The following is a 27,686-nucleotide window of genomic DNA, read 5'->3' as shown; positions in this document are numbered from 1 at the left end:
AAAGTACTGCATGTTTTTTTTAATGTAATTTTTTTATGAGTTGAGTAACAGTCTAAAGATAGCTAAATGCATACGTTAATAGAATCTTTTCTTTTTCCTATTTGAATATTCAATACTAACTGAACTTTTTCTAATTTAGGTTTTTATGAATATTCATGTAATTATTTCACTTGTGATAATGTATTTTATTTACTGTGTCAACTGTTCCTTTCAGAGTGGTAATAAATCTGACTACATTTTGTGATGAAATACAATACCACTATCAAACGACTTTAATTAGATGTCATAGATATTAAAATGCAACAAAATTATTTTCCTTTTTTTTCTTTTTTTTTTAAGATTTGATTTTCTACTCGTTTCCTGCTATACACCAAGAGACCAGGGGATAATTCCAGTGATATTTGTAGAAGACTGTGAGCAGTGAAGTTGTTTTTACAGGGATGTGAAGCAGCGGTTTGGCTTCCTCTTTCTTCATGCTGAATCCGTCCAGTGGAATGTGTTCGATCTTTCCGCTTTGAGCAAACAGCAGATGTGTTCCAGAAGCGATGGGATGAACATCGGGCCGTGGGGTAGGACCCACCGCAGTGGGAGTCACAGCCTGGTTGATACCTGTGTGGGAAGAGTTTAAAGTGGATGTGAACGGAATCTAGATTCGGATGCTTGAAATCTAGTCATGGAGATAACTTTACAGAGATTCGTTATCGCATAAAAAAAGAAAAAAAAAAGAGTATCCAAAGGTATATGTATCATGTCTTGTATATACAATACTTCAAAACAGATTCTATCATATTTACTGTATCATTTAACGTTCATGAAACAGCATATAAAAGATATAACCTGCTCCTATTTGGCCTGAGAAAAGATAAATGAAAAATTTCATCACTGTCGAGCTCTGCTGCTGGTACCACTCGACAGAGAAACACTGTTTTAAGCAGAGGACTCACATAGAGGGGTAGTGCCAGGTCCAGTGCGAGTGTTGGGGATCTCCTGGCCATTGGCATCCACGCACCAACACTGCCCAATGTTCGTGTGGCACTGCGTTGGTTCATAGGCTCCGTGTTCGTCACATTGGGGGATGTACTGTACAATGGTGGGCCGTGAAAGTAAAAAGAAGAAGAAACCAGAACTGGGGGAACTGGTGGTCTGAACTCTCTCTCGGTGTAACTCACACGGTGTCATCTCACGCTCTGAGGATACAGAAAAACAGTCAGAGTGAGACATCAACAAAAGACATGGCAGAAATGTGACGAGCTCTGTCATAAAATGTAGAAGTCATTGTAAACTTTTTAAGTTTCTGTAGTATAGGGACTATTCAATTCAATTAATTTCAATTCAGTTTTATTTATATAGCGCCAAATTACAACAAATGTCATCTCAAGGCATTTAAATAATATAGTTCAATTCAAGCCAATTGGAATTAATTTCATTGTAATCATAATCCAATGAAATCCATCCATTTTCTATACTGACAGTCCGTTAATTGGGTAGCGGGTGGGCTGGAGCCTATCCCAGCAGTCATCGGGCGAAAGGCAGGGTACACCCTGGACAGGTCGCCAGTCCATCACAGGGCCACATCGAGACAAACGAGACAAACAACCATGCACGCTCACACTCACTCCTACGGGCAATTCGGAGTCACCAATTAACCTGACATGCATGTTTTTTGGATGGTGGGAGGAAGCCAGAGTACCCGGAGAAAACCCACGCATGCACAGGGAGAACATGCAAACTCCACACAGAAAGGCACCAGGCAGGGATTGAACCTGGAACCCTTTTGCTGTGAGGTGATGGTGCTAACCACCACACCACCGTGCAGCCCCCCAATGAAATCCAATTAATTAATTTCAAAATAATCCAATTCATTCATATAGAGCCAATTCAAAAACAATATCCTAGCTAAGGAAATCAACAGATTGCACTGAAACTTCTCTTCAGTCCTGAGCATGCCTGTGGCGACTGTGGAAAGGAACAATTCCCTTTTAACAGGAAGAAACCTCTGGCAGAACCAGACTCAGGAAGGGTGGCCATCCACCTCGACCAGATGGGGTTTGAGAAGACAGAAAAGAGGGGGGAAAAACACCATAACACCATTCAAAGGATACCTGTTGGAACACAAGTTTGAGAAATGAAACGGGGAAAAAGAGAGCAAATAGGGGAAAGTGATAGATGAGGTCCCCCAGCAGTCTAAGCCTAAAGCAGCTTAACTATGGGATCACGCGGCGGAGCGTCTGGTCTTTCATCAGCCTAAAAGAGCACACGTCAACCCTCTGTTCATTGAACTCCACTGGCTACCCTTAGCTGCCCGCATCAAATTCAAGTCATTGGTGTTGGCCTACAAAGTGCTGAATGGAACGGCTTCCATCTACTTGAATGCTCTTGCAAAACTTATGTCACAACTCGGTCCCTCCGTTCGTCACAGGATTGTCGTCTAGCAGTGCCTACACCACATTTAAGACAATCTCTTTTCATGTGTCGTTCCATGATGGTGGAACCTACTGAGCGCTACCAGAACAGGGTAGTGCTCCTGTCTATCTTCAAGAAACTCTTGAAAACCCAGCTCTTCAGAGAGCACCTCCTATCCTTGCACTTACCTTGTACTTCCCTACCCCCTCTATCTCTGCACTTTATCTTTCTGTACTTTCCTCTATGCCTGCACTCTATCTCTATTCTGTTAACTCTGACAGAGTCGGAGTCTATGGAGTTTATTGTTAGCTTTTTATATAGCTTGTTATATCTTCATTTGTAAGTCCTTTTGGATAAAAGCGTCTGCTAAATGCATAAACATAAACATAAACATGTTTCAGGATTACCTGAGTAGTCCCTAACTATAAGCTCTATCAAAAAGGAAAGTTTTAAGCCTAATCTTAAAAGTGGAAAGGGTGTCTGCTTCCCGGACATTTACTGGCAGCTTATTCCACAAGAGAGGCGCCTGATAACTGAAGGCTCTACCTCCCATTCTACTTTTAGAAACTCTGGGAACAACAAGTAAACCTGCAGTTTGGGAGCGAAGTGCTCTGTTAGGAAAATATCTAACAATGAGATCTTTAAGACACGATGGATCTTGGTCATTAAGAACTTTATATGTGAGGAGAAGAGTCTTAAATTCTATTCTGAATTTAACCATGAGCCAATGAAGAGAAGCTAAAACTGGAGAAACATGATCTCTCCCGTTACATTACATCCTAATTACATAAAAAGAATAATAGATCATCTTAACTACTAACAGATTCAGTATAATAAAGAGAAATATAACATATTTATGAGCTGAAGATGATTATAGCCATTATCTTTTATTAGGTTGAATCAAAATAAATCATGACTGTAATCCTGTGTCAACATTACCCATACGGTCTTTTTGGAAAACTAATGCGTTAAGCACTGAATAACCTTAAAACATTAGGTCCTTGAGAAATGTGTCTTTAGTTTAAAGTGAAGATGTTGTCAAATAGAAAGTGAATTGAACACATCAAGCAAACCTCTAAGATCTGGATCCAGCTTTTGAAATATTAGTTGTTAATGTTTTACATGATAATAAAAAAGTAGGTAATATTGAAAAATAGCTTCTGAAAAAACTGACAGGGTTGTCACAGTCCATAAAAATCCTAAATTGCCTGTCCTTATATGTATACATACATATAACTTGAAGAAATTATATGTATGTAATATAATGCATTTGACAGGTTATTAACAATTGACATTAACATTTTATAAATCAGGTTAGGATATGCTGTAGTTTATTAACACGTTTAAATTATTAAATTAAAATATATAAAATCATCTAAATGTGCACAAGGCATAATATCTTCTTTGTAACATTATTAATGAAAAAAACTTAAAATGCAACATTAAAAAGGCATATTCCCTTCTTTTAAATGAATTTGGCCTCATGTCTGCACCTTTAAACACACCCATAGCGTTTGTGATGGCTTTAACCCGATCGGATTGTGCAACAAGAGGGTGCATAATTGCCGCGGTGATATGCGGTTGTTGAGCAGCCTTTGTTTTCACTCCTGTCAGTGAAACACCGGGGTGATGTTGCATCAAATACGTGGCCATGCTTGATGTGTTTCCACTGTCATTTGACTTTCTTGTGCCACAGTGCCTACACCCCGTCACGGTTTTATCCATTAACCTCTATTCCCCATACAGGGGACTTAAATGAGGCAGGGCGTTCAAGATCCTCCGTTCCTCCGCTCGCCATGACCACGCTGTGAATGGACTGAACATGCGTACAACTTTTTTTTTTTTTTCATAAATCAATCCATGGATCACGTGCGTGCCGAACCGAAGATATTGATTCGAACGGATCACGGATCAATGATGATCCGTTGCACTACTAATATATATATATATATATATATATATATATATATATATATATATATATATATATATATATACATACATTGTTTAATGTCATTATTAGTTTCAGTGAAGCAGATGACAGTAAGCACCTGTATCTTTAAGAAGGTAGCGGTTCAAGGCATCGTGATTAGGCACTGGGCTGTGTGGCAGTGTTGGGAACTTTGACTCTTTTGGCTGAATCGGATCATTTACTCTCGAACAGTAAATTGAACGAATCTTTGAACGAATCATTTCGTTAATTTTTCCAGCAGGTGGCGCTGTAACCCTACTGTGGGCGTTGCACAAAATGGCCACGGTTCTAAACACTTAACACTGAAGGAAACATAGTTTGCTTCAGCTGAGCTAACAAAATACAATACACAAAATGCCACAAACAATTCAAACCATGTGAAAAACTGGGAAAGCAAATACACAATAAGGTGACTCTGTCTGTATCCTCCCTGCCATTGTTGTTTAAAGCCCGACACTGACTCAGTAGCTGTCACGTGACAAATTAACGAACGAGAACGATCGTTCAGCCCTGTCACGTGACAGCTGGTAGAGAACAAGTGAATGTAAAACTCACATTGATTTTGACAATTAGTAACACAATTAAGTGAGAAAAAAGTAACAATAAGTTCCCTAAAATGTTAAATAGTGCATTTATTGTGTCTTCTTCTTCTTCTTCGTGTGAGAGGTGTGGAAGTGGAGCTGAGAGAAAGACTTGGAGTGAAAGAGATTTTCTTACCTTTTATCTCTATCTTTGTCTTAATTTGTTTAATGTTTCATTAGTTGTGTTGGTTTTGAGTACTTTGCAGTGTGTTGAAAGTTTAATTTAGCTTTTTTGTTGTTTTGTTAGGTGTGCTTCCCAGCCTTGCTGAGAGGCCACAATGGCGTCCAGTGGCTTCTCCATGATGTCACGGAAGCACGGCATCAGGGTTGGTGCCGGCTCTCCGTGCAGCGTGGAAGAAGTGGCGCTGGCCGTAGGGCAGGTGATCGGGCACGGCGCAGTTAAGTCTGCTGCCCGCATGAACAAGGCGGTGGTGTTGTTTGCGGAGAAGGTGGAGCACGTTAAAAGGTTGGTGGAGACAGGCATCACTGTGAACGGGATGTTTGAGCCGGTGCTGCCATTAACGCAGCCAGCCACAAAAATCACGCTATCAAACGTCCCCCCTTTCATTAGTGATGAGTTCCTGATAAAGGAACTGTCCAGACACGGAAAGGTAGTGTCACCACTGAGGAAGGTTTTGTCGGGCTGCAAGTCTCCCCTGCTGAGACACGTGGTGTCTCACCGAAGGCAGCTGTACATGATCCTCAACAACAAGGAGGACGTGTTTGATTATCGTTTCCGTGTCCGTGTAGATGATTTCGAAAATATTCTATTCGCGACATCATCGTTTGTAAAGTGCTTTGGGTGTGGTGAGGAGGGACATTTGATCAGGGCCTGTCCCGGCCGCGGTGCTCCGGCCGAGCGGGCGGCTGTCGCCGCTGAAACGGCCGCTGAGCCGGCCGCTCCCGGTAGGCGGTGGGCGGCTGTTGTCAGCGGCTGGCCCGGTCCGGCGGTGCGGCGTGCGGCCGATACCGGGGGGTCTGTGCTGCGGAAGAAACTGCAGGAACTGCAGAGAAACAGCAGGCTGAGGAGACCCAGAGCCAGGCTGGAGGGAGCACAGAGGTGAATGGTGAAGTTGGGGGGGGGTGAAACGGGTGAGGTGACAGGTGATAGGGTAGGTGAAGAAGAGGGTGAATTGATCACAGATGGGTGGGTAAAACGGTTGAGGGGAGTGAGATGGTTAATGTTGGTTGTGAAGTGGATGGGGGACATCCAATAATAAGTGTATTGGAAGGGGCAGGGAATGTAACCGGAGGACTGTGTGAGGAGTCCGCAGTCGCAGACCAACAGTGTGAAATAAGTAAAAAACTGGAGACACAAGACACTGAAATACAAGTCAATGAGTTGTGCGAGGAGGGTGCAGTAGCTGAAGCTGAGGAGATGGAGGCCTGTGAGGCTGGAGAGAGTCCTGCTCCTCAGAAAAAGCGCACCAAAAGAAAGAATGTGGTGATTGTGATGGCCAGCGGTAAGGCTGGACGGCTGGCAGGCACACCGGGTGCTGCAGAAGGCAGGCCTGCCTGTCTGTCTGACAGCAGCGACAGCGATTAGTGCGTGTCTGACAGCAGCAGCGTGCTGTCTCACACCCAGCAGACTGCTGTTCAGATGTATCCTCCTGCCATGCTGAAAGGTTTCCTACAGAAGACCAAAGGCATGAAAGGTCTCATAATAGAACAGCACTTCCCTGACCTGCAGGGGTTTTATAATTCAGCCAGAACCACGATAAAACAGAGATCTGAATCAGACCTGACTGAGCAGGAAATATACAGGCTCAGGAAGCAAATGATCAAAGTCAGGAAACAGCTCGGTCTTTAATGTTAAATAAACCACGGATCTTATTTCTATTTATTTCACTGTTTGTGTTCACTGTGCATTTTAACATCTCTGTCGTCATTATGGACACTTTTAAAATAGCAAGTCTGAATGTCAATGGTGCCAGGGAAGAGAGGAAGAGGGCACTGGTATTTGACACAGCTAGAATGAAGCACATAGATGTTCTATTTTTACAGGAAACGCACAGTGATGATAGAAATGAGGCAGAGTGGAGCAGAGAATGGGAAGGGGAGTTGATCTTAAGCCATCACACCAACCTCAGTGGAGGTGTGGGCTTCCTATTCTCCCGAGAATTTGCTCCAACCTCTGTGGAGGTTTGGCACATTGTGGAGGGGAGGTGCCTTTTAGTCAAAGCCCATTTTGAGCTTTTTAACGTGGTTTTTATCAATATTTATGCCCCCAACAACGGTACAGAGAGGAAACGCTTCCTGGAGAACTTGAATGATGTTTTAAACAGCTGCAGCTCGGAGGATTTTTTATTCATGGGCGGGGATTTTAACTGTACCGATAATGACATTTTAGACCGCAACCACGCAGAGCCTCATCCAGCATCCCAGCATGCCTTGAGGCAGCTGGTCTCCTCCCACGGCCTGGTGGACGTGTGGAGAAGGATGCACGCAAGCTGCAGACAGTACACATGGTCCCACGTTAGCGAAAACAGAATCTCCTCGGCCAGACTTGATCGCTTTTATGCTTTTAAACACAGAGTCAGTGTCGTCAGAACGTGTAAGATTTTACCGGTTGGTTTTACTGATCACTCTCTGGTTTTATGTAGCGCTTTTATTAGGAATATTTTACCCAAAAGCGCATATTGGCATTTTAACTCTGTTTTAACTGTTGATAAATCTTTCAGGGAGGTTTTAAACTTTTACTGGAATGATTTTAGACAGAGAAAAAGTGAATTCGTCAGTCTGAGGCAGTGGTGGGACCATGGAAAGGTGCAGATTAGACTTCTTTGTCAACAGCACACGCTCAATGTCACACGTGACATTCACAGATCTATCAAAGATCTGGAGACTGATATTGTGGATCTCGAGTGTGAGAGCGAGTCCACAGGAGATCGAGGATATATTGAAATCCTCAAGTCAAAAAAGACGGCGTTGGCCGACCTGCTGGGCACTAAAGTACAGGGTGCACTGGTCCGGTCCCGGGTACAAGACATCAGGGAGATGGATGCTCCATCGAGCTACTTCTTCGCACTGGAGAGGAGACGAGGGCAGAAGAGACAGATCCACTATCTGCTCTCGGAGACAGGACAGGAGCTGACAGAGCCGGGTCTTATAAGGAAAAGAGCTGTGGAGTTCTTCACCTTACTGTTCAAGAGTGAGCACAAGGAGGACGAGGAGCTGATGGAGGAAGTCTGTGGTGGACTTCCTCAGCTGTCTGAAGAAGTTAACTTGCAGCTCGACAAACCTCTGACCCCACAGGAGCTGCACGCCGCGCTGCAGAGCATGCAGGGGCAAAGGGCTCCGGGCATAGACGGACTCACTGTGGAGTTTTATAAGGCTTTCTGGGACATCATGGCCCAAGACATCCTGGATGTCTTTGAGGAAAGCCTGGTGTCTGGGTCACTGCCACTGTCCTGCCGGAGAGCGGTAGTCACCCTCTTACCGAAAACCGGCTGCCTACAAGACATCAAAAACTGGCGTCCTGTCTCTCTCCTCTGTACAGATTATAAGATACTGTCCAAAGTCTTAGCCAACAGGCTGAGAGGAGCCATGGAGCAGACTCTCCACCGGGACCAGACGTACTGTGTACCCGGCAGGTCTATGGTGGATAATATCTACCTTATTCGGGATGTTTTGGAGGTCTCCAGTTCATTAGGCATAAACACTGGATTGATCTCATTAGATCAAGAAAAGGCTTTTGACCGCGTTGAACACAGCTTCCTCTGGAAGGTCATGGAGAGGTTTGGGTTCAGCGCAGGTCTTATAGCCAAGATCAAAGTGTTGTACAGTGACAATGAGAGTGTGCTGAAGTTTAATGGTGGCTTGTGTGCTCCTTTTAGGGTGCATAGAGGCGTCCGGCAGGGCTGTGCACTGTCTGGGATGCTCTATGCACTCTCCCTGGAACCCCTCCTACAAAAGATAAGATCATCTGTTCAAGGCCTGCTTTTACCTGGTTTTAACAGCCGTGTTGTTTTATCTGCTTATGCAGACGATGTTGTTGTTTTTATCAAGGACCAACAGGATGTGAACATTTTAACCTCTGTTGTTGGGAAATTTTCTGTTGTGTCAGCTGCGAGGGTGAACTGGAGGAAGAGCGAGGCCCTGGCTGTTGGCGAGTGGCGTGAAGGCCTCCCAGTTCTCCCTCAAAGCCTAACATGGAAAAAAGAAGGTTTAAAATACCTTGGTATTTATCTGGGCAACAATGATTTCACAAAGAAAAACTGGGACAACATCAACACAACGGTCGACAGCAAACTGGCCAAGTGGAAATGGCTCCACGGTAAAATGTCCTTTAGAGGCAGGGTGCTGGTCCTGAACAACCTGGTGGCCTCTTTATTGTGGCACAGGTTGACCTGCCTGGACCCTCCATCGGGCCTCGTTGCGGAGATCCAGGCAAAGATGGTTAGTTTCTTTTGGGATAGGTTTCATTGGGTACCACAGTGTGTGTTGTTTTTATCCAGAGATGAGGGGGGCCAGGGCCTGGTCCACCTGGCTAGCAGGACAGCCACCTTCAGGCTCCAGTTCATTCAGAGGTATCTGACTGGACCTGAAGATCTGGTGTGGCGGGATGTGGCCAGCTGCATACTCAGGCGTGTCAACAACCTGGGGCTGGATGCTGCTCTGTTTTTAACTGATTTTAATTCTCTAAAAGTAAGTGGGTTGCCTCCTTTTTATCAGAGTAGTTTTAAATCATGGGCGATGTTTAAACATAACGTGAGCGGGAAGCGTGACTCTCTGTACTGGTTGTTGGGGGAGCCTTTGGTATGTGGTGCCGGGCTTGATGTGTGTTGCGGCATCGTGCCTGGGCTGGCGGGGGCGCTGAGCAGGTCAAGGGTAGTCTGTCTGGAGCGGCTGGTGGATGCGGCAGGACCTGCACTGACTGGCGGCCGGGCGCTGGGCTCGGCTCTGGGGGTGCGCTCTGTCCGCCTGATGGAGAGGAGCCTAGAGTTATGGAGGAAGAGGCTGACAGAGACAGAGAGAGACCTTCTCCTCAGGTACGGCAGAGGAGAGGCCGAACCCGACGCCACAGACCCGTACCCGGAGATAGACCTGGAACCAACTTTCACAGAGCTCAGCGGCCCGATGCTGAAAGTCTGCGAAGAGGACAAGCTAAGCCTACACAAGGCTGATAAAAGGACGCTGTACATGAACTGTGTGAAGAACTTCCACAGGACTAAACTGATCAATAGAGCTGAGAGTGTGTGGACGGAAAGGCTGAGTGGACTGAGCCCACAATGGAGAACTCTATATAAACCTCCAATAAAAAAGAGGACTGGAGATCTCCAGTGAAGGATTTTACATGGTGCCATAGCCACGAATGCTTATTTATCTGTTTTTACTCACTGTTTTAAACGAGTGCCCTTTCTGTGGTTTGCCCGAAAACATTTTTCATGTTTTTACTGAGTGCAATAGGTTAACAGTTTTTTAAGAGTTTTTTATCGTTTTAACTCATGTTTTTAACCTATTTGGTGCTACTTTTACTGTCCCTGGTTTTATTTGTGGTGTCAGATATAGAAACACTGAGAAACAAAAATGTCAACTTTTAAACTTTCTCGTAGGCGAAGCCAAACTGTCCATTTATCTGACCCGCAGGGACAAACAGCAGGGAGGATCGACCCTGGATGCTGTGACTCTGTGGAGGTACAACGTTAAAGTCAGGCTGAGGCTGGAGTTTTGCTTCCACAGAGTCACCGGCAACATTGCAGAATTTGCACATCACTGGGCTCATGAGGGGATTTTATGCCAGGTGGCTGAAGAAGAACTGCAATTTGCACATTTTCTAAAATAATTGATTGCTCCTTTTATTGTTGAGTAAGTTGTGAAATGTGTTTTGATACACAGTGTAAATAAAGTGTTTAAAGAGTTTATGCAGCAGCCGCCTGTCATATGGGGAGGAAGGGTACTGCGTGAAAACGAACGAATCACTCACTGAGACTACTCGTTACTCCCGAGTCATATAAACGATTAGTTAATATTGAACGAATCGTTCGCGAACGACACATCACTACTGTGTGGATCACGGGAGAGTAACAGGAGCACACGATTTTTCTGACGTGTTGATAATTTAGTTGATATCGTGCTAGAAAACGTAGAAGACGTGTTTTGAAGAGTGTCTATATATAATTGGTTACAGTGTCTGTGGAAAACCTGTGCTTTTTATTTTTTGTACTTTGGCGTATAAACCTGTAAAATCAATCATCGTGGAAGAACCTTCTTTCATGGTTTTGTTTTGGACAACATGCGTCAGCCATAAACTCCAGTGGAAACCGATAGGTTTGTTGGAAAACCGACACCCAATATTGTGTCTCGTCTCGTGAGCTGTGTGTATATATATATATATATATATATATATATATCAGTCAGTTTAGAAACACCAATTAACCTAACATGCATCTTTTGGGATGATGGGACGAACCCTCTTGCTGTGAGGCAACAGTGCTAACCAACACACCACTGTGCAGTGCAAGGATATATATACACTATATTGCCAAAAGTATTCACTCATCCATCCAAATAATCAAATAAATCTTGATAATAAAGCTTGACATTACGTGTTTAACATTACTGATCACAAGAAAAGCATGTCATGTAGCAAGCACAATATCGACAATTCGACAACACTGAAAACTGAACTTGGCTTTGGTTAAAGGCTTGTTTGGGACATATTTGCTCCTGAACTCAAACGTTTTGGTACGTGGCAGCAGCAGACAAATGTGTGTGAGATGTGGAGAGAACTGAAGATTAAAGACAAGCAGGCACTCTTTATCTCTGCGGTCAAACCCAAAGGCCACACTGACATCTGGGAGAGCCACTAGTCTCTTCACACTCAGATCCTCAAAAGGTTTCTATCTGCAAGACAAACCATACGCCAGCCAAAACAGTCCCACCTGAGCAACAGCAGGGTGTACTCACAGTGCCTTGTCTGCTCCCAAACAATCACACAAGAGAGAGGACCCCTAACAGGGTGAAGATCAAAGAGCAACTGTTATGTGCTGCTTACAGTAAGATATGCGGTGACAAGTTTTGACAGGGGACACTAAATGATGCCTCTCAGCAGCCAAGAAGGTCATAAAATGGATGAAAGTATGAAAAAACTTTGGTACAGAGGAGTAAAGCTATAATTAGCTTGCAGCTTCTGACACCTGGAATCACTGAAGGAGTCAACAACAAACCTCCAAGAGACGATAACAACAAACCAGGAAGAGAAAAACTGACAACCAGACCTGCTCTCAGACAATCAGCTGTCTGCAAGCTAAATATGACTCACAACTGCCGTAGTCTCACATTTTTAAAAGTTGAGGAGTTTTATAACTTTGCTGACTGGAATACATATTTAGGATTTTACTCTGTCGTGATTAACCATGATTAACAGAGACCTGTATCCCTTCAGATCAGCCATGCGGGAAGATAGATTAGGAAGAATGACAAAAGTACAGGATTAGGGAAGACAGGCAAGGAACTGACAAGCCAACCTAAAAAGCAAAACCAGGGAATGAAATACAAAGTTCAAAAGAAGAAGAAGGGAAGAGGTAATACACCCACCATAAAAAAATCTAATTAAATCAGATGGAGGAGAGAAAGAAGTTTTTAATACTGTATTTTAAGTAAAAAGCTTAAAGTCAGCTGTTGAAGCTGACTGGTTGTGTTTGGAACAAAGAGATGTGTTTTCCTCAAAGGCCCAGCAGTCTTATATCAGTCTTTTTCTGAGAGCAACACAGTCTGGAAAAAGTCTGGATTTTTTTGTTACACTTGAACCAGTAACACTGGCTTTGGGGGAAAACTGAAGTTAAAAGTTGAGACTGTTCCAACTGTAAAAGGACACAAGTCTTAATTGCAAGCACCGAGTACAAACTGTTTCATCTGTGTTGGAACTGCGTGAGGAGCATATATTCATACTTGGCATTTTTCCTTTATAAATACCAGTTTTTATGAGCAGGAAAAGGCGTATGCTTGGTTTTTATCTGTATGCATTGTTTATGAATGTGGAAACAGGGTGCGAGTTGCCAGTGGGGATGGTGGGGTCGAGGGTCGAGACCCCCTAATGGCCTGGCAAACTTCCGTCGTGTTTTGAGTGAACTTGCAGTGCGTTTGCGTTTTTCTCTTACATGTGTTTTGAAGTTTGCAGCGTCTCTCTCTTGCAGTCCTTTTTGCCATTTGCGTCACGTGTACTCCGGTCGTTTTTGTGTTTGCTGCATTTTTCTCTTACAGTGTTTTACTGTTGGATTTGTTTTGCCATTTGCAACGCGTTTGCACGTGTCGACCACCGTCTCACCCCTAATTACTCATTTGTGGGGGCAGTCCACATCAATTGGATGTATTCAGTAATGGATGAATTGATGTTTGGTGCTCAAGTGCATATGTACATGTTTATGGTAACTAACTGGTATGTGTGGGACTATATTGCTATTAAATGCAGTTACTTGTGGCTCAATGAAGGATTTTTTAGAGTTTTGAGAACAATTGAGATCTTTGGCACTGAGGACGAAGACAGACGAGGCCATGTCTCTGTGTACCTACTCCTACACAACTATGACAAGAATGTTTTTTCGAGACAAATGTCTCCACAGAGTTTACACAGCTTCTCTCTTTGTCTCTGCTATCTGTAACCCTGTAAACAGCACTTACACAACTGAACCATAACAAGGAAGGTTTATATTGCCCTTGCTCAAGCTGACTCACATAAAACATAAAGGAAATGTAAAAAGAGAGGCTAAAAAATAACAAAACAGACAAAGTTGGGGAGAAAGTAACTAAAACATATGTGTACATAAGTACTTTAGAATTCAAAAGTACATAGCATTTTATTTAACTGACACAGTCTATCCCGTGTCAGTGAGCAAGGTACATGTTGGACAGTTCATTTAATGACAATAATAATCTCTAACCATAATGATTAATCATACTGTGTTTTTTCATTATTACCATTATTTTTATGAATTAATCTTTATCTGTGCAGTCTTGCAAATTAATAACTGAAATTCGTAACTAGACTGCGGATTTAAACCAACAACCATCCTCGGGTAGTTGTCAGATGTGGCTGTTACCTACCAGATGATTCCGGGCTGCACTGGAAGCCGTCTCCCTGGAACCCTGAATGGCACTCGCAACGGAAGGAGCCCTGTGTGTTGGTGCAGAGGGCATCACGATGGCATCGATCTTGCTGACACTCGTCCACATCTGTACAGGTAGAATAAATTTTAAAAAAAAGGATGAAGAACCGGCTACTGATTCACCTGAGGAAAAAATAATAATCACACAATCGTCATCCATTGAGATTTAACAGTCTGTTTAACTGTGTTTGTCTAGATTTTCACTCCAGCCCCATTTTACTTCCTATTCATATTTTATAACATCACCTTGAGGATCATCAGAACTCACTTCTGTCTGACTTTTGTCAGCAGACAAAAAAAACCCAACCATTTATGATGGATTACACTGGCAGAAATGATCCATTTTCGATGTCAAGAGTCCCCCACTTAAGGAAGGGACCCTCAAGGGTAAAAAAAGTTCAGTAGACAATGAAGGAACAAATTATGGACTTTCTAGGTTTGTATTCTCATTCGTGGACACTAATGGCTCATCTTCAAATAATTTTCATTTACTTGATTATATTTGCTTAATCAGCCAGTTTCTCAAATATGTTTATTCAAGTTTCAGCTTAAGGCAGGTTCAAAATTTGTGAGTGGGTGCTGCCATCAACATGAAAAGCCTTAGCATCATAAGCTGCCCAACAGACAGGTTGTTCAATGACCCAGTTTGAAGATGTGCCAATTTTCTTCTCTTGAATTTCAGGGGAAAGAAATGTCTTCATTAGGCCTCAATAAACAGAAAATCAGTTATTGAGAATCACAGACATGTGCCGCTCTTGATGTCTTCTCCTTTATTGAAACCTCTGCTAAATGTCTGAGAAAAAAGCTATGAGATACGTCACCATATTCAGATGCTGTGCATTTCATTTCATCCTCCATTATTGCTGTTCTCTGTTCACACACACGCTTGATACTCCTCAGTTTACAGCTCACTGAAGTGAGCCAAGGACAGCCCAAATAACAACGCATGAGTGAGACCATTTGCAAATCCACTGTGCAGCACAAGAGTGGGCCTCAACATCGAATCAATAATAATTTCTATAAGAACAAGGAGTCCTGCAACAGATGGCATGAAAAGTCTTGCTATGAAAGTCTGACACAGCTTAAATCTACATGTCATTTTCTACTCTGTTCATACAACATCTGCGATCTGGACATCTCAGAGGAGAAATTCTTCATCTGCTGCTCATATTGATGTTTCCTTCATATCTTTCTGTTGAGGGTTTTACACTTTTCTGATCAAAGGGTTTTAATCTTATAAAGATTACAAAGTGTTTTAGGATTTATATGACAATAAATGTGCTAATTTGGCACTATGCGGTTTCAATAATGTGTCTCATAAAGATATAACTAAAAATGATGTATCTCAATAAACAAAGAAAGTGAAAACAAGGTCAAACTTTCCTTTGCTTTGATTAACTAAGCTAATAAAAGATGAGCAGATTCTTAAAAAACATAAAACTGAGGCTGACACTGTTGTGTTCCTTGAGCCTTTTTGGAGCAGTTCTGTGTTGTGGAAAAATGTACTGTACTGAAACAATATTAAAGTGGGTGATATGTGGCAAAGTGACACCCAAAGAAATGCAAAGACACAAGCTTTGACAGAAAGATACTGTATTGTAAAAAGATTGTGTTATTCCCTTCAACTGGTTGTAGTCTGAAGGGTGCTGAGTTGAGTGCATTTCTGTGTTTTTGTATACATGCTAATATCAAATACTAAATCTAGATTTATTCTATTTCCTCTTCTCCTGTCATTTGATTAGGATTTATACGTTATATATAGGTTACAATTAATACAAGGGTAAATGTAAATTTTAATAACAATCAAGACCAACACAGCTGGTGCTGGTATGAATTAAAATAGAAATAGAATAGAAAAATACTTTATTCATCACCCAGTGGGGGAAATTCAAAATGGTTAAATACTGAGGATCAGCTGTCAACTCAGCTAACGCATAGCTGTGAACTCACCATGACACACCCGGCCATCACCCTTATACCCCAGCAAGCAGGAACATATGTAGGCTGAGCCTCCATTGTAGCTGCATAGTGCTCTCTCTCGAACATCACAGTTATGACTTCCTCTCTGGCAGTGATCCACTGGGCGGTTCTCCTCTGTAAAACCAGGGAGACAAAATGTCAGATGTCCCATGAATGTTCTTACAATCAGCTGTCATTTTGAACAGCTAAGCAGAACAAGACAAAATCAGAAAAGTGTGGAGGCAGAATAGAGAATCTCTCACCATTTTTTTCCTTTGTTAATATATACCTATTTTTGCATTTCAAGTTTGCAAAACACTCCAAAAAGTTGGAGGATTAGCAGTTTAGGATTAGTAAATGAGTTACAAAAGATAATGTTGTTGTTTCAAACAGGTGATTGTAATCTTGATTAGGTCCAAAAGAAGCATCCATGAAAAGCTTTTGAGAAGCAAAGATGGGCAGATGATTTCCAGTTTGTCAACAAATGTGTGAGTAAATCATTTAACTATTTAAAAATAATAATCCTAAAAAAAAGTGGGAAGCGATTTGCATATTTCTCCCTCTACAGTGCAGAATAGCATTAAACTATTCAAGGAATCTGGAGGAATTTCAGTGTGTAAAGGACAAGGGGAGCAAGCCTAAGCTGGACACCTGTGATTTCTGATCCTCAGACGGTGCTACATCAAGAATCGTCATTCATCATTAGCTGATAGAAGCACATGGACAAGGGATTACTGTGGGAAACCTTTGTCAAGCACTACAATACAGAGTTCCATTCACAACTGTCACTTTAAACTTTATTGTGTAAAAAAGACACCTTCTGTTAATCTTGTCCAGAGGTGGCTTTGACTTGCACTACATCATCATTTGGTCAATGCCAGCATTTGTTTTAAGTGCTGTGAGAAGGAATAGCTACACTGAAACTAAAAAGTTGCATTCCAAATTATTTTGAAATGTATTGAAAAATACAAATAAAATAAAATAAAGCTAATGAGACAAAATAAATGTCATAATCATTTTTTGTTTTTTTTTGTTTGTATTTTCCATACCATCTTAATTTAGTTTTTAAATCAGGTTGTAAAACTAACAATGACATTAAGCATGAAGCTGTAATGTCTAAATATTGACAAGATAAATGTCAAATGGAAATACATCAGAATAAAGTATCAGTATCAAACAGGTATACTTTTCAGCTGTTGTGTCTGTAACCATTACTTTATTCATTTATATCTTTTATTAACCTTATATTTACAAACCTGAGTTTACATTTTAGGCTTAGTTATGTGGAGTTTTACTTTTTTTCCACAAGTAAATTCAACAAATTCTTGTTGGCTTAAGTTCAATTTAGCACAAATTTTTTTTCAAAAGGTACAACTACAAAATGTTTTGAAATATATTTTAATACTGATTTGTTAAATTCAGGTTGTTGAAGCATGATTGAGTAGGTTGGGCATGATGCTAAAATGGACACAATGGTATCTTGCTGACTTCATAGCAAATTCCTTCTTTTAGGACTGGATAGTTTAAAAGACTATGATTACAGATATACAGCCCTGCTTTTAAGGTGCATGTTTTTATGATTCTGTATTCTATGGTGATCAGGCTTGTGGTACACGTAAAGAACACAAAGTTGGTGCTGGAATGAGTCCCATTAACAGTCAGAGAACACCTCTGTTGTTTAAGTATGTTTGCAGCTTCTGGAACATCTTTACATGCAACATCGGACACCTCAAACATAGCCACACAAACATAGAAATGACACACTCCACCTAGCTACACAGCTGTCAGTACAAACGAAAACAGTTCAAACATACCAGTGCAGGCCTTTCCATCGCTGGCGAGCACAAAGCCAGCAGAGCACTCACAGCGGAAAGTTCCAGGCTGATTACTGCAGACAGCATTGGGTCCACACACCTGAGGAGTCTCCTGACACTCATCAATATCTGCAGATTATTCAATATGGAGACAATATAACCTAAAAACTATAATTAGGTGCTAATCACAGTACAAAAAAGGTTGTACTGCGGTTCAATTTACAATTAAAACTGTAAATAACTGTATCAATAAAAATAACAGCCCCAAGATACTGTGCTGTAATCTGTGTGTTTTAGCACTTCCTGAGTAGCTTGGTGTGTAAGATAGAGAAAAAATGTTTAATGAACAAAATAAGAAGGGCTGTTTGAGTGCCTGTCTCAATGGCTGAATTGGTAATAACCTGCAAAGTGGTTTGTACAACTTGGCAATGGATAAGAAGGTGCTATACAGGTGCAGGAAAGTTTATACAACTGCACTTAAAGATGGCTTTACATTAGAAGTCAGAAAACTAACAAAGGTATTATAATCTATTCTGAGGGAAAGACAGCAGTTTCCTATCTTCTGTTTTTTTTTTTTTTTTAAGTACTTTGTAGCTTTTAGTTGAAAGGTGCTTAATGAAGTCTTCATTTAAAAACCATCACATGGAGGTTGTCTTACCGACGCAGTAACGTCCATCTCCAGTGAAACCAGTTGTACATACACAGCTGAACTGCAGTCCATCACTGGGCTTGCACACAGCATTGATGTCACAGCCATGTCGGCCAGTGAAACATGGATTTTGCTCTGGAAGATTATCTGTCAGAGAAAAAGAAGACAAGCATCCTTCAGATTTAAAGGAATAGTCAGAGCCACTTTATCTGGTAGACTCACTGATGTGGATAACATACAGTTTCATCAGAAAGTGACAGATAAGGCTTTAAAAGTTAAATATTCTCAGCTGGCCATATAAAAAGAACATATTTTTCACACATCACTAATAGGAACTGTTATGGGTTGGGAATGATAAAATATTACTGATTGATTTTTCTTTGGAGGAAAACCAGAAGATCCCTTCCTGGCCAAGACTGCACTAAAACTCCATCTTAATCTAATCCGCTGTTCATAGAAAAGATAACTCCACTGGTTTATAAAAACACCCTAATCTCAGATATTTATTCTCATTCTGTTTTAATCAATACTTTCATCTTCTAAGGTATGAAATTGAGGGCTGATGTCTTTATGTAAAGCGCTCTCAAACACTGTATTAAGAGTTTGTCTATCAGACCACATGCACCATGAGCAAGTTTTTCAAAAAGACATATACTAATTTTTATTTGATTCCAGCTACATGTTCTTAAAAAAAGTTCACAAAGTTAGCAGAAAGTCAGCAAAAGACTGGACAAGTTCTGTACTGCTAAAAAAGCAAAAACACATACATTATGTCCCGGTACATGGTGTATGCGGACCTATATACACTAACTTTGTGGTCAGCTGTGCCGAAGCTTCCCATGCATTATCATGATTTGTGGAGTTTGGTTTTGTTTTTCTGTGTTTTGTTTCTCTTTAGTTTTCTTGTCTGTCATTTTGTCATTAGGACTTATTCTGTTTGTATACCTTTAATTTTGATTTGTCTTTTGTTCATAGATTACTCCTTGGTCCCTCTCTGTTCTTGTATTAGTCTAGTCTTTAGTTGTTTGTAGTTGCTCTCATGTTTTGTCTTTGCTGTTTGTTTTTTTTTTTACTTTGAGTCATATTAGTCTGGTCTTGTCTCCGTTTTGTTTTGTTCTTGTTTCACCTTTTAAATCATTATTTTCATTTCCTCCACTGCCACACCTGTCACCTATCTATTATCCTCAGCTGCTGTCGCTCACCAATAAGCTCAACCACAGAATTTTTTGTTTTACCAGTTTAGGTTTTTGGTGATCTGACTTGTCAGAGCTTTTTGTTACTGTCTCAAAATAAATTGAGTTTTTGTTCTTCTACAACCTCCTGTCTTCATCCGTGTCCACATTTGAGTTCTCACTTTACCGCTCATCATGACATGCATGGCGTATAATCAGCCTACTACGTGGGTAAGTTAAAAAAAAATGCCCCTGCTTAATATCATTTCAAAAAGCAGCATCAGAGATAGTAAAAGAGTGCATTCGAGCACACTAAATGCAGAGAAGTATAGACAGGTTTGAGAGCAGCAAAATCCACCAAAAGTGCTCAGTTTCAACATTTTATCCTTTTTTAAAAAACTATTTTTAATTAAATTAGAAGAAAATACACATGACTATCAGGTGAAAAGCATTAGTTGTGTCCCTTGTTTCCCTTGTTTATTTGCAGCACCTGCAGAAGAGAAAAACAAGTTAAAAAAACCTACTAAATCGTCTTGTTCCCACCATACAGCTGAACATTGAGGCTCCATATTTGAAATTTCTTTCTCACAGGAAACATGATCCAGATGTTCCACTTTCTGCCAGCAAACCCCAGCTGAGTGGGCTAGTGTTTGCTTGTGTAACAGAAAGACCCTCTAAAGCCCCATCAACAAGCAACACCTGGTATTTTACCTTTAACCCTTCTTTTAAATTAGGAAGAAAAATAAAATGTGGTTGGTATCTCATTGACCACAGCAGCTGACGTTTCACAATCTCTCAGATTGCAGCTGAGGAAATACAGCCAGACTCAGATTACTATCTATCTTCCTCAGATGTTTCACAGCAAACACCAGAGAGACTCCTAACTGCTGGAGATGTGTTTCAGAGCATTCCTTTGGGTAATAACTCCACACTCAACTCTGACTGTCCCTAACAGACTGACCTGAACAATGTGACAACTTGCATTTGGAGTCTGTCCACATTATCAGCCTACACAACATTTATCAGTAACTAAACAAAAACTCTTCTGTTTTGTCCCATTAGGAAACTCGATTTCATTTGCTGTTAACATTTATAGCAGTAAGCCTCATTATTCATGTTTGTACTATGCAAACATGTCCCTTTAAGGTTAAAGACTGATCAGAAATATTCAATTCTGGAAAAAAGAAGTTGTAAAGTAATTTGTTTACTCTATTAAGTGTCAGGAAAGCATGATAAAAAATACTCCTTAAAAGTGTAGTTTTACCCAATAGTACGAAATATAAAGATATTTACTTTGACATGAGAGAAAAACAACTGGGCGTATTTGAGATGCTGAAAAAAGTCACTAACGAGTAACTTTTTGACAGATGGCAACAAATTGTTATACTTGAAGAAAAAAAGACATTTGCTTATGTCTAGAGACATTCTGTTTTTTATACTCTCTTTCCTTTTAAGCAACACACAAACCTCCATAGTTGCTTCTATTATTGGAAACTAGGGTCTGTGTGAAGAGTTTAAAGACAAGTACCGGAATAATCTGTATAAGGACAGCTTTTCTTTCCCGTTGTAGCTTCCAAACCTCAAAGATATCATAGATTTTAAAAATTAAAAATAAAATAAAATAAAATAAAATGGAATTTTATGATGATCAAAGATATGACATGACCTGTTGTGGCACATCTATCAAAGCCATTAGGGTTATATTTGACGGATCTAAAGCTTTTCTGGTGTTTGTGGAGGTGTTAGAACTTACTGTGGATCGAGCCAATCTTGTTGCTCATGGCGTAGCGAATCAGATGGTTTTGAGGATCAAACATTACAAATATCTGGTCAACACTGAGATGCTGGGTGGATTGTTCTGCACGCGTTGTCTCATCATGTGGGCAGCTCTGAAAGGTGATGGTCTGACGCCACTGGTAGCTTCTGGTCTGAATTTTGCCGTCAGGGGCGATGATGGTATAGTCACGACTGGAGGAGGAAGTGATCACTGGGAGAAGGAACAGATGTACAAGTGTATATCTTTGACCTTAAAGAGACTAAATTTTTTTGTAATTATTTTTTTTATCATTTTAATGATACTGCTGCAAATGTCACCTGTATTCTTCTAGAAATGTTGAGATTAGCAAAATGACATAGCAAATGTGAAGCATTGCTTGCAAACTGTTCATTATACAGACATGAACAAGTGCTAACTCTAGCCTAGTAATGTTAATGGCCTTAGCTTCAGACACAGCTTACATTGTGCTTTGAAAGTGTATAAGTAGTTATTCTTACAGTTTCTGTCAAACTGGTAGATCTCCTTGTACGGGTTGATCTGGACAGAGTACCCCAGTGGGATGACAGGCAAATGTCCTTCTAGCTCTGTGCTCACCAAGAGGTGGTCGTGGTCGTTGATTCCTTTGAACTGCTGCTTGATAGTAAGTCGTTCATTACCGGGCTGAAACATCACTTCAGCCTGCCGGTAAAACACTCCACCTGAATCGATGTGGTAGAAAACATAAATGTCTTAACAGTCAACTCCAGTTTAAGAAAATGCATGGACATGAGAAATACTAATTATTATGGTCATCCAATCACTGAGTAAACATCTGTCAAGTTTTGTTGTATAAATCTGAGAAGGAGCTTTAGGAGTAGGCAAAATACATTAAGTTACATCTATAAATGTATAACAACTATTAATAAAACTGTGTGGTTTTATGACTAAAACTGTGTGTGTGCACAAAGGCAAAAGTCTGCATACACATTATTTATGCTAGCTTTTTAAAGCTATGCATATGTATGGTTCTTATACAATTTAAAATATTCTTAAACTATACACACATGGAGAAACCTGATATCAGGAATGGAGGACAAATATAGCAAGATTACAGACAAGAGAAAGTGCACTTTGACATGAAACAAAACAAATCACTATGAAAGGAGTGCTTCCTATTAACAGGGTCAGAACCTACCAACAGTCTTCGGATTACCTAATTTGACCTAATGCTAACATTATAGTCAGCATGTTTATATGACATTTGAAAAAACAAAAACTACTTAGAATTGTATTAGTCAGACCAGAACCAGAGTTTTGAAATACACACAAATGTTTGTCCAACTGGGATTGTAGAAAATCTCATTTTTCAAAGCCGAACTGAAACATAATGCAGTTTGAGATTGAATGACTCCCGCATGTATGCAGTCAAGTGACTGGAAGAAACCCAGGTCTAACAAGCCGGTGCAGGCCTATCACATTCTAGGATTAAGGCATATTTCAGTCAATAACTCGATTCCCCTCACGTTTATGTATACTGTGACCAGGACAGTGGCTTAATGAAATGTCCAAGTCGGACTCTAACCGTAGCTCAACTAACCACAGCATGTAAACATACAAGAAGAAGTCATGATATCTTTAGAGGTTTACTGGTTCCAAGCTTCAGCAATTCAGAGATGTTCTGGTATCTCATGAAGGACCAATAGTAGATCAGACAGAGGTGCACACAATATTGATGTTCATCAATATATGTAGGGCCGTGCATTCAATTATAATAATCAATGATCTATCACGAAGCACAAGCCTGCACTTTATACCATAATCAACAACAACTTATCACATCACCAATGAGACTGAAGCCATTCTGATATCCAGGCTGCTGCAGGGCAAATGCCCATCCAATGATTCCCCCAAGGGAGGACAGTGGTTGGAGGGAGGGGCCCACACTGTCAGGGATGCTGCTGATGGCGATGTAGGCTCGTCCATCATTAGCTACCACGTAGGAGTGCAAATCTTTGTTGTCAAGCTCGACTGGTGACTGTGAGTTCCCCACAAACACTCGACCATTTACCTTTCCGTTCATTCTTTGGGGTTTGCCTGGATAACGACATAGACAAATTGATCATAAGTGCAATACTTCAACATCAGACTCAGGCAAGCTTCAGCTTGTTTTAAAAGGAAGTGTCAGATGAGTTAGTGGAATCCATAATGGGATAGCATAACTCAACTTGCTTCTCCTTTGTAGAGAATAACATTTTCAATTAGTAACTCATAAAATAAAAATAGATTGATAGTTAAAATGTCTCTTTAAACTACTGAGGTAACACCAAAAAATGTATATTACCTTCTGCAACACAGTCATATCCGTTTCCATAGAAACCAGGCTTACAGTAGCAGCAGTATCCATTGCTGTAATCTTGACAGTCGGCGAAAGCAGAACATTTGTGCCTGTTGTGGGCACATGTCTCCAAATCATATGCAAATACTGAGAATAGAAGTAAAAAACATCCGTCAGCAGTAGTAAAACTGAATGAATCTCTTGACAAGTGGACAAAAAGAGAAATGAAAGAAAAAAACAAATGATTTTAGTTTATGTTATTTACCATCCACATTCAGATCTTCATCTTCATCCACCACAACAATCTGAGGGAGCTGTGGATGGGAATGAGGTGGCACAGGTTGTGCAGGTTCAGGGTTGGTGTATCGTGGTTCGTTGGATTCAGGAATTGTGTATCTTGGTTGCAAAGTTTCAGAACCATGGTATCTCGACTCAGATTCATCTGGGTACTGTTGTTGAACATTTTCAGTGCCGATGGATTTTGGTGCAACAGTCTCTGATTCTGGGTATTCTTGGTTAAACTCGTCAGGTGCTTCATAAGATCTGGGGATCTCAGTTGGATACTCCTCTTTATCTGATATTGCTTGAGTAGTCTTTGTAATCTGAGATGCATAGGTTGTGAAGTCCAAATCATGTGTTTCATCTGTTTGCCTTGGCAACATGGTCACAGGTGGATCGGTGGCATCCTCGGGGGAACTAGTGGCCCTCCCTGGAGTGATGGTAACAAATGTTGATGAGGGGCCAATCTTGTACACCCAGACTCCATTTCTTGCTGAGTTTGTCTTTCTGGTTGGATATACAGGAAGACATCAAAATCTGTGTCATTGAAGGAGCAACTAGTCACTTACATATCTTTTCAAAGTGGTCAGTCAGTACCACTACATTCTTTACAGTGAAAAAAACCTATGGAAAAAGAGACATTACCCAAAAATGCTACTCTGATGTTCTTTCCAACTGATCCAACACATATTCATGAGGTACAATCTCATATTTAATGTTTGTAGCATTATAACCTTTAAAAAATGCATTTTAAGAAAATAATAGTTTATCAATTAATCATTCTAAGGACTAATAAGACTTCAATTTAGCATTAATTAAGCATCTGATATTTTCAATTTCAGTACAAAAAAACATATTCAGTTAATGAGTGACAGTTTCATACGTTGTCAGTTCCCTGATGGAGGTCTCTTCATCAGCAGTGATGCGGAAGTATGTACCCTGTTTAGTGTTCCAGAGCCAGCCAGATACTGTGCCTTCATTGAAGCCAGCCTCTAGCAGCTTACTCTCTCCCCCTACTAATGTGGAGAAGAACTGCAGGCCATTTCTGGGGTACAACAGGATGGCGACGGACAACGATTCAGTGAAGCCTATAGCCAACTGGAAAGTGTTTCTCTAAAAACAAATGAGATATTTGTAAATGTGAATTGTCAGATTATATCTTCAGCTTTATTTTATCTGACCACGCATCCACGCAAAGAGGTAGCCAAAGTCAGCATTTTTAAAAGATACATTTGAAAAATAAATAAAAACATTTTGCATAAATCGTTTGGAGTAGTCTGGTGACCAACTGCAAATCCTCTCAACATAGCATCTGACAGGGAAAAGCCCCATAGAGTGGGTGAGAGAGCTGTCGGTCAGTGTTTCTGATCAGGGGTGGGTGGGCAGTGAACCACTTACATATACTGAGTCAACACAACAGGGAGTTCTCATATGGAATCCAGCTGTGTGGCAACCTGACACACCAAACAGTCCACCTTTCAAAACACCTGAAAAAAAGTTGTCAATTGTCGCTATTTCATAAGATAGATCGTGTTGCACCTTCCCCAAGAACTGTACAGAGGTGTGGGCATGTTTATTTGTACATCAAAATGTAATTATTGTGGAACAATTGGTTAATAAAGTTTACTTTCTGTCATGCCTTGTTTTGAGTTTGTTGTCATGTTTTGAGTTTTGTTTTTGTCATGTCTTTTCAGGTTTATTTCTTGTCATGTTTTTTCCCCTGTCACATTAGGTTCACTCAAGTCACCTGTCTTTGTTTCATAGCTGCACCCCATCACCAATCACCTCCCCACAATATTTAGTTTCCAGGTTTCCCTCAGTTCAATGCAAAATCCTCACCTCCCTTCATGCATCAAGTTCACAGTTTTTCAAGTTTGGTCAGGTCAGGTTTTTGCCGTTATTATCCACAGTCATAGTCTTGTCTTGTTTTATTTAGTCCACAGTTTGGTGTTTTTGACATCCGGCTCAGCCACGCATTTTGTTCTTGCCTTTGTTAAATAAATCAAGGTTTTTGCTTTTGAAGCTCTGCATCTGGGCCCTCCCTCTACACCACGCTCCATGATACTTTCCCTGCTTTGTCATGCAAATAGTACAGCCTGCCATTTAAATTCAGTTATGTAAACTTGATTTGAGCAACGTTGCTGTTGCTCCTCTCTTGTGCTTATTGAGGGAAGAAAGAACTGAGTTAAAATTTGTGACAGTGAGTTTCAAAATACAAATCTAAAATGTAAGCTTATTATACCTTTAAGTATTTTAAGAAATACAGGTTGTGCAGTATTCTTTTTTTATTTTGAGATTATTCAAAGCAAGTATGTGAATCTTAAAACCATGTGCTTTTTTCTGATTTTCAATTACACTGACTTTTGTTATGCACATTCCCAAGACTGAAACTGCCCCAGAGAACCAGAAGGCTGAGATACCACAGTTCATGAATTTAGTTGTCATACCCACACCGCACCATTTACAGTTACTGGAGAATTTTGTTGGCTTTCAAAAGCGTCTTTGTGGCCTTTTCAATATGAAAAAAAACTGACTGTACATTTGCAGGGCTCACAAGAAGATTTGCACTCATGATAGTGGTGTCACATTAAATCCCACAACTGTATGCGGACCCAAAAAGCTAATTCTCTAGTGTTACTTTAAATAGGGTTGCTATTGCTCAAGAAGTAGAGCAATCAGAAGGCTGGTGAATCCATTCCCTGCTTCCCCATTTCATATGAACACTGAACCTCACATTGCCCTCGATGCTGTCATCTGTGTGTGAGGTGTGTATACCAGAGAGAAAACACTGCATAAAAATTAAAAAAGAGAAAAAGAGAAAGCACTTTGAGCAGTCAACAAAATGGTAAATTGACTGTAGTTATATAGCACTTTTCTAGTCTAGTTGACCACTCAAAACACTCTTACACCACAGTCACCCATTCACACGCACTCATACATTACGACTTAGTCTATACAATGTCACAGACTACAGTGCTGATGGACACATCGACAGGCAACATGGGGTTCAGTGTCTCTTCCTCCTGAGCTACAGCAGCCCTACAATACCAAAACTAAAAACACACTTTATGCATGCAGTTTATTCAACCTTTTTACCATGTAACTATTCCTGTTCTAGTGGGGCCTGCTTGCTTTTTGTTTGTCTTGTTTGTAATTTGTTCATACAATACAATTCCTGTCTGTCAAGGACATGACAAAAAACAGAGATAATTACAAACCGATCCGGTGATATTAATCTGTAACAAATGGTCAAAATTATTTCAAGAATCATATGCATACTTGAAAGCAGTCCCTGTAAGATACATTAATGATTTTTCTGTATATGGAGGCACAACAAAGAAGAATTCTTTAACATAAATTCTACAAATATTTCTCTATACTCTTTTAAAATACTCTTTTAAAAACATTTGTCCATTTTATAGATGACTTACACTCCACAAGAGAAATGGCAATACCATTTTACACTACTATCTACTGTAAATCTTAAAGCAGAAACATACTTTTAAGAGCTGATAGTAACCATCCAAAAAGAGCTAATTTGGAATCTTCCTATCGGTAATTTCTTGAGACCAGACAAAAACTGCTGTGATGTTATAAATTTTAGGTTCAAAGCTGCTGAAATGAAAGAAAGTTTTCATCCGAGAACCTAGTATACATTT

General features: G+C 40.5%; 1 protein-coding gene across 1 annotated transcript in view; it reads right to left on the bottom strand.

Moving 5' to 3' along the window:
• The window catches only part of LOC140304796 (nidogen-1-like), a 52,527-nt gene that overhangs the window by 12,145 nt on the left and 12,696 nt on the right, over positions 1 to 27,686 (bottom strand). The window contains exons 3-14 of the mRNA XM_072383569.1: positions 24,911 to 25,140; positions 24,014 to 24,534; positions 23,755 to 23,895; positions 23,256 to 23,507; positions 21,932 to 22,132; positions 21,411 to 21,644; positions 18,495 to 18,632; positions 17,837 to 17,965; positions 16,014 to 16,157; positions 14,002 to 14,130; positions 945 to 1,187; positions 437 to 609 (exon numbers count right to left, since the gene is read on the bottom strand). Coding sequence (XP_072239670.1) covers positions 437 to 609; positions 945 to 1,187; positions 14,002 to 14,130; positions 16,014 to 16,157; positions 17,837 to 17,965; positions 18,495 to 18,632; positions 21,411 to 21,644; positions 21,932 to 22,132; positions 23,256 to 23,507; positions 23,755 to 23,895; positions 24,014 to 24,534; positions 24,911 to 25,140 — 2,535 coding nt within the window. The remainder of the gene's footprint in view (positions 1 to 436; positions 610 to 944; positions 1,188 to 14,001; positions 14,131 to 16,013; positions 16,158 to 17,836; positions 17,966 to 18,494; positions 18,633 to 21,410; positions 21,645 to 21,931; positions 22,133 to 23,255; positions 23,508 to 23,754; positions 23,896 to 24,013; positions 24,535 to 24,910; positions 25,141 to 27,686) is intronic.

The sequence above is a fragment of the Leuresthes tenuis genome, unplaced genomic scaffold (genome assembly GCF_036924035.1).
Source record: "Leuresthes tenuis unplaced genomic scaffold, fLeuTen1.0.hap1 SCAF_4, whole genome shotgun sequence".
NCBI classification, from domain to species: Eukaryota; Metazoa; Chordata; class Actinopteri; order Atheriniformes; family Atherinopsidae; genus Leuresthes; species Leuresthes tenuis.
Note: the sequence above shows the minus strand (reverse complement) of the source record. Positions and strands in the feature narration are given on the sequence as shown.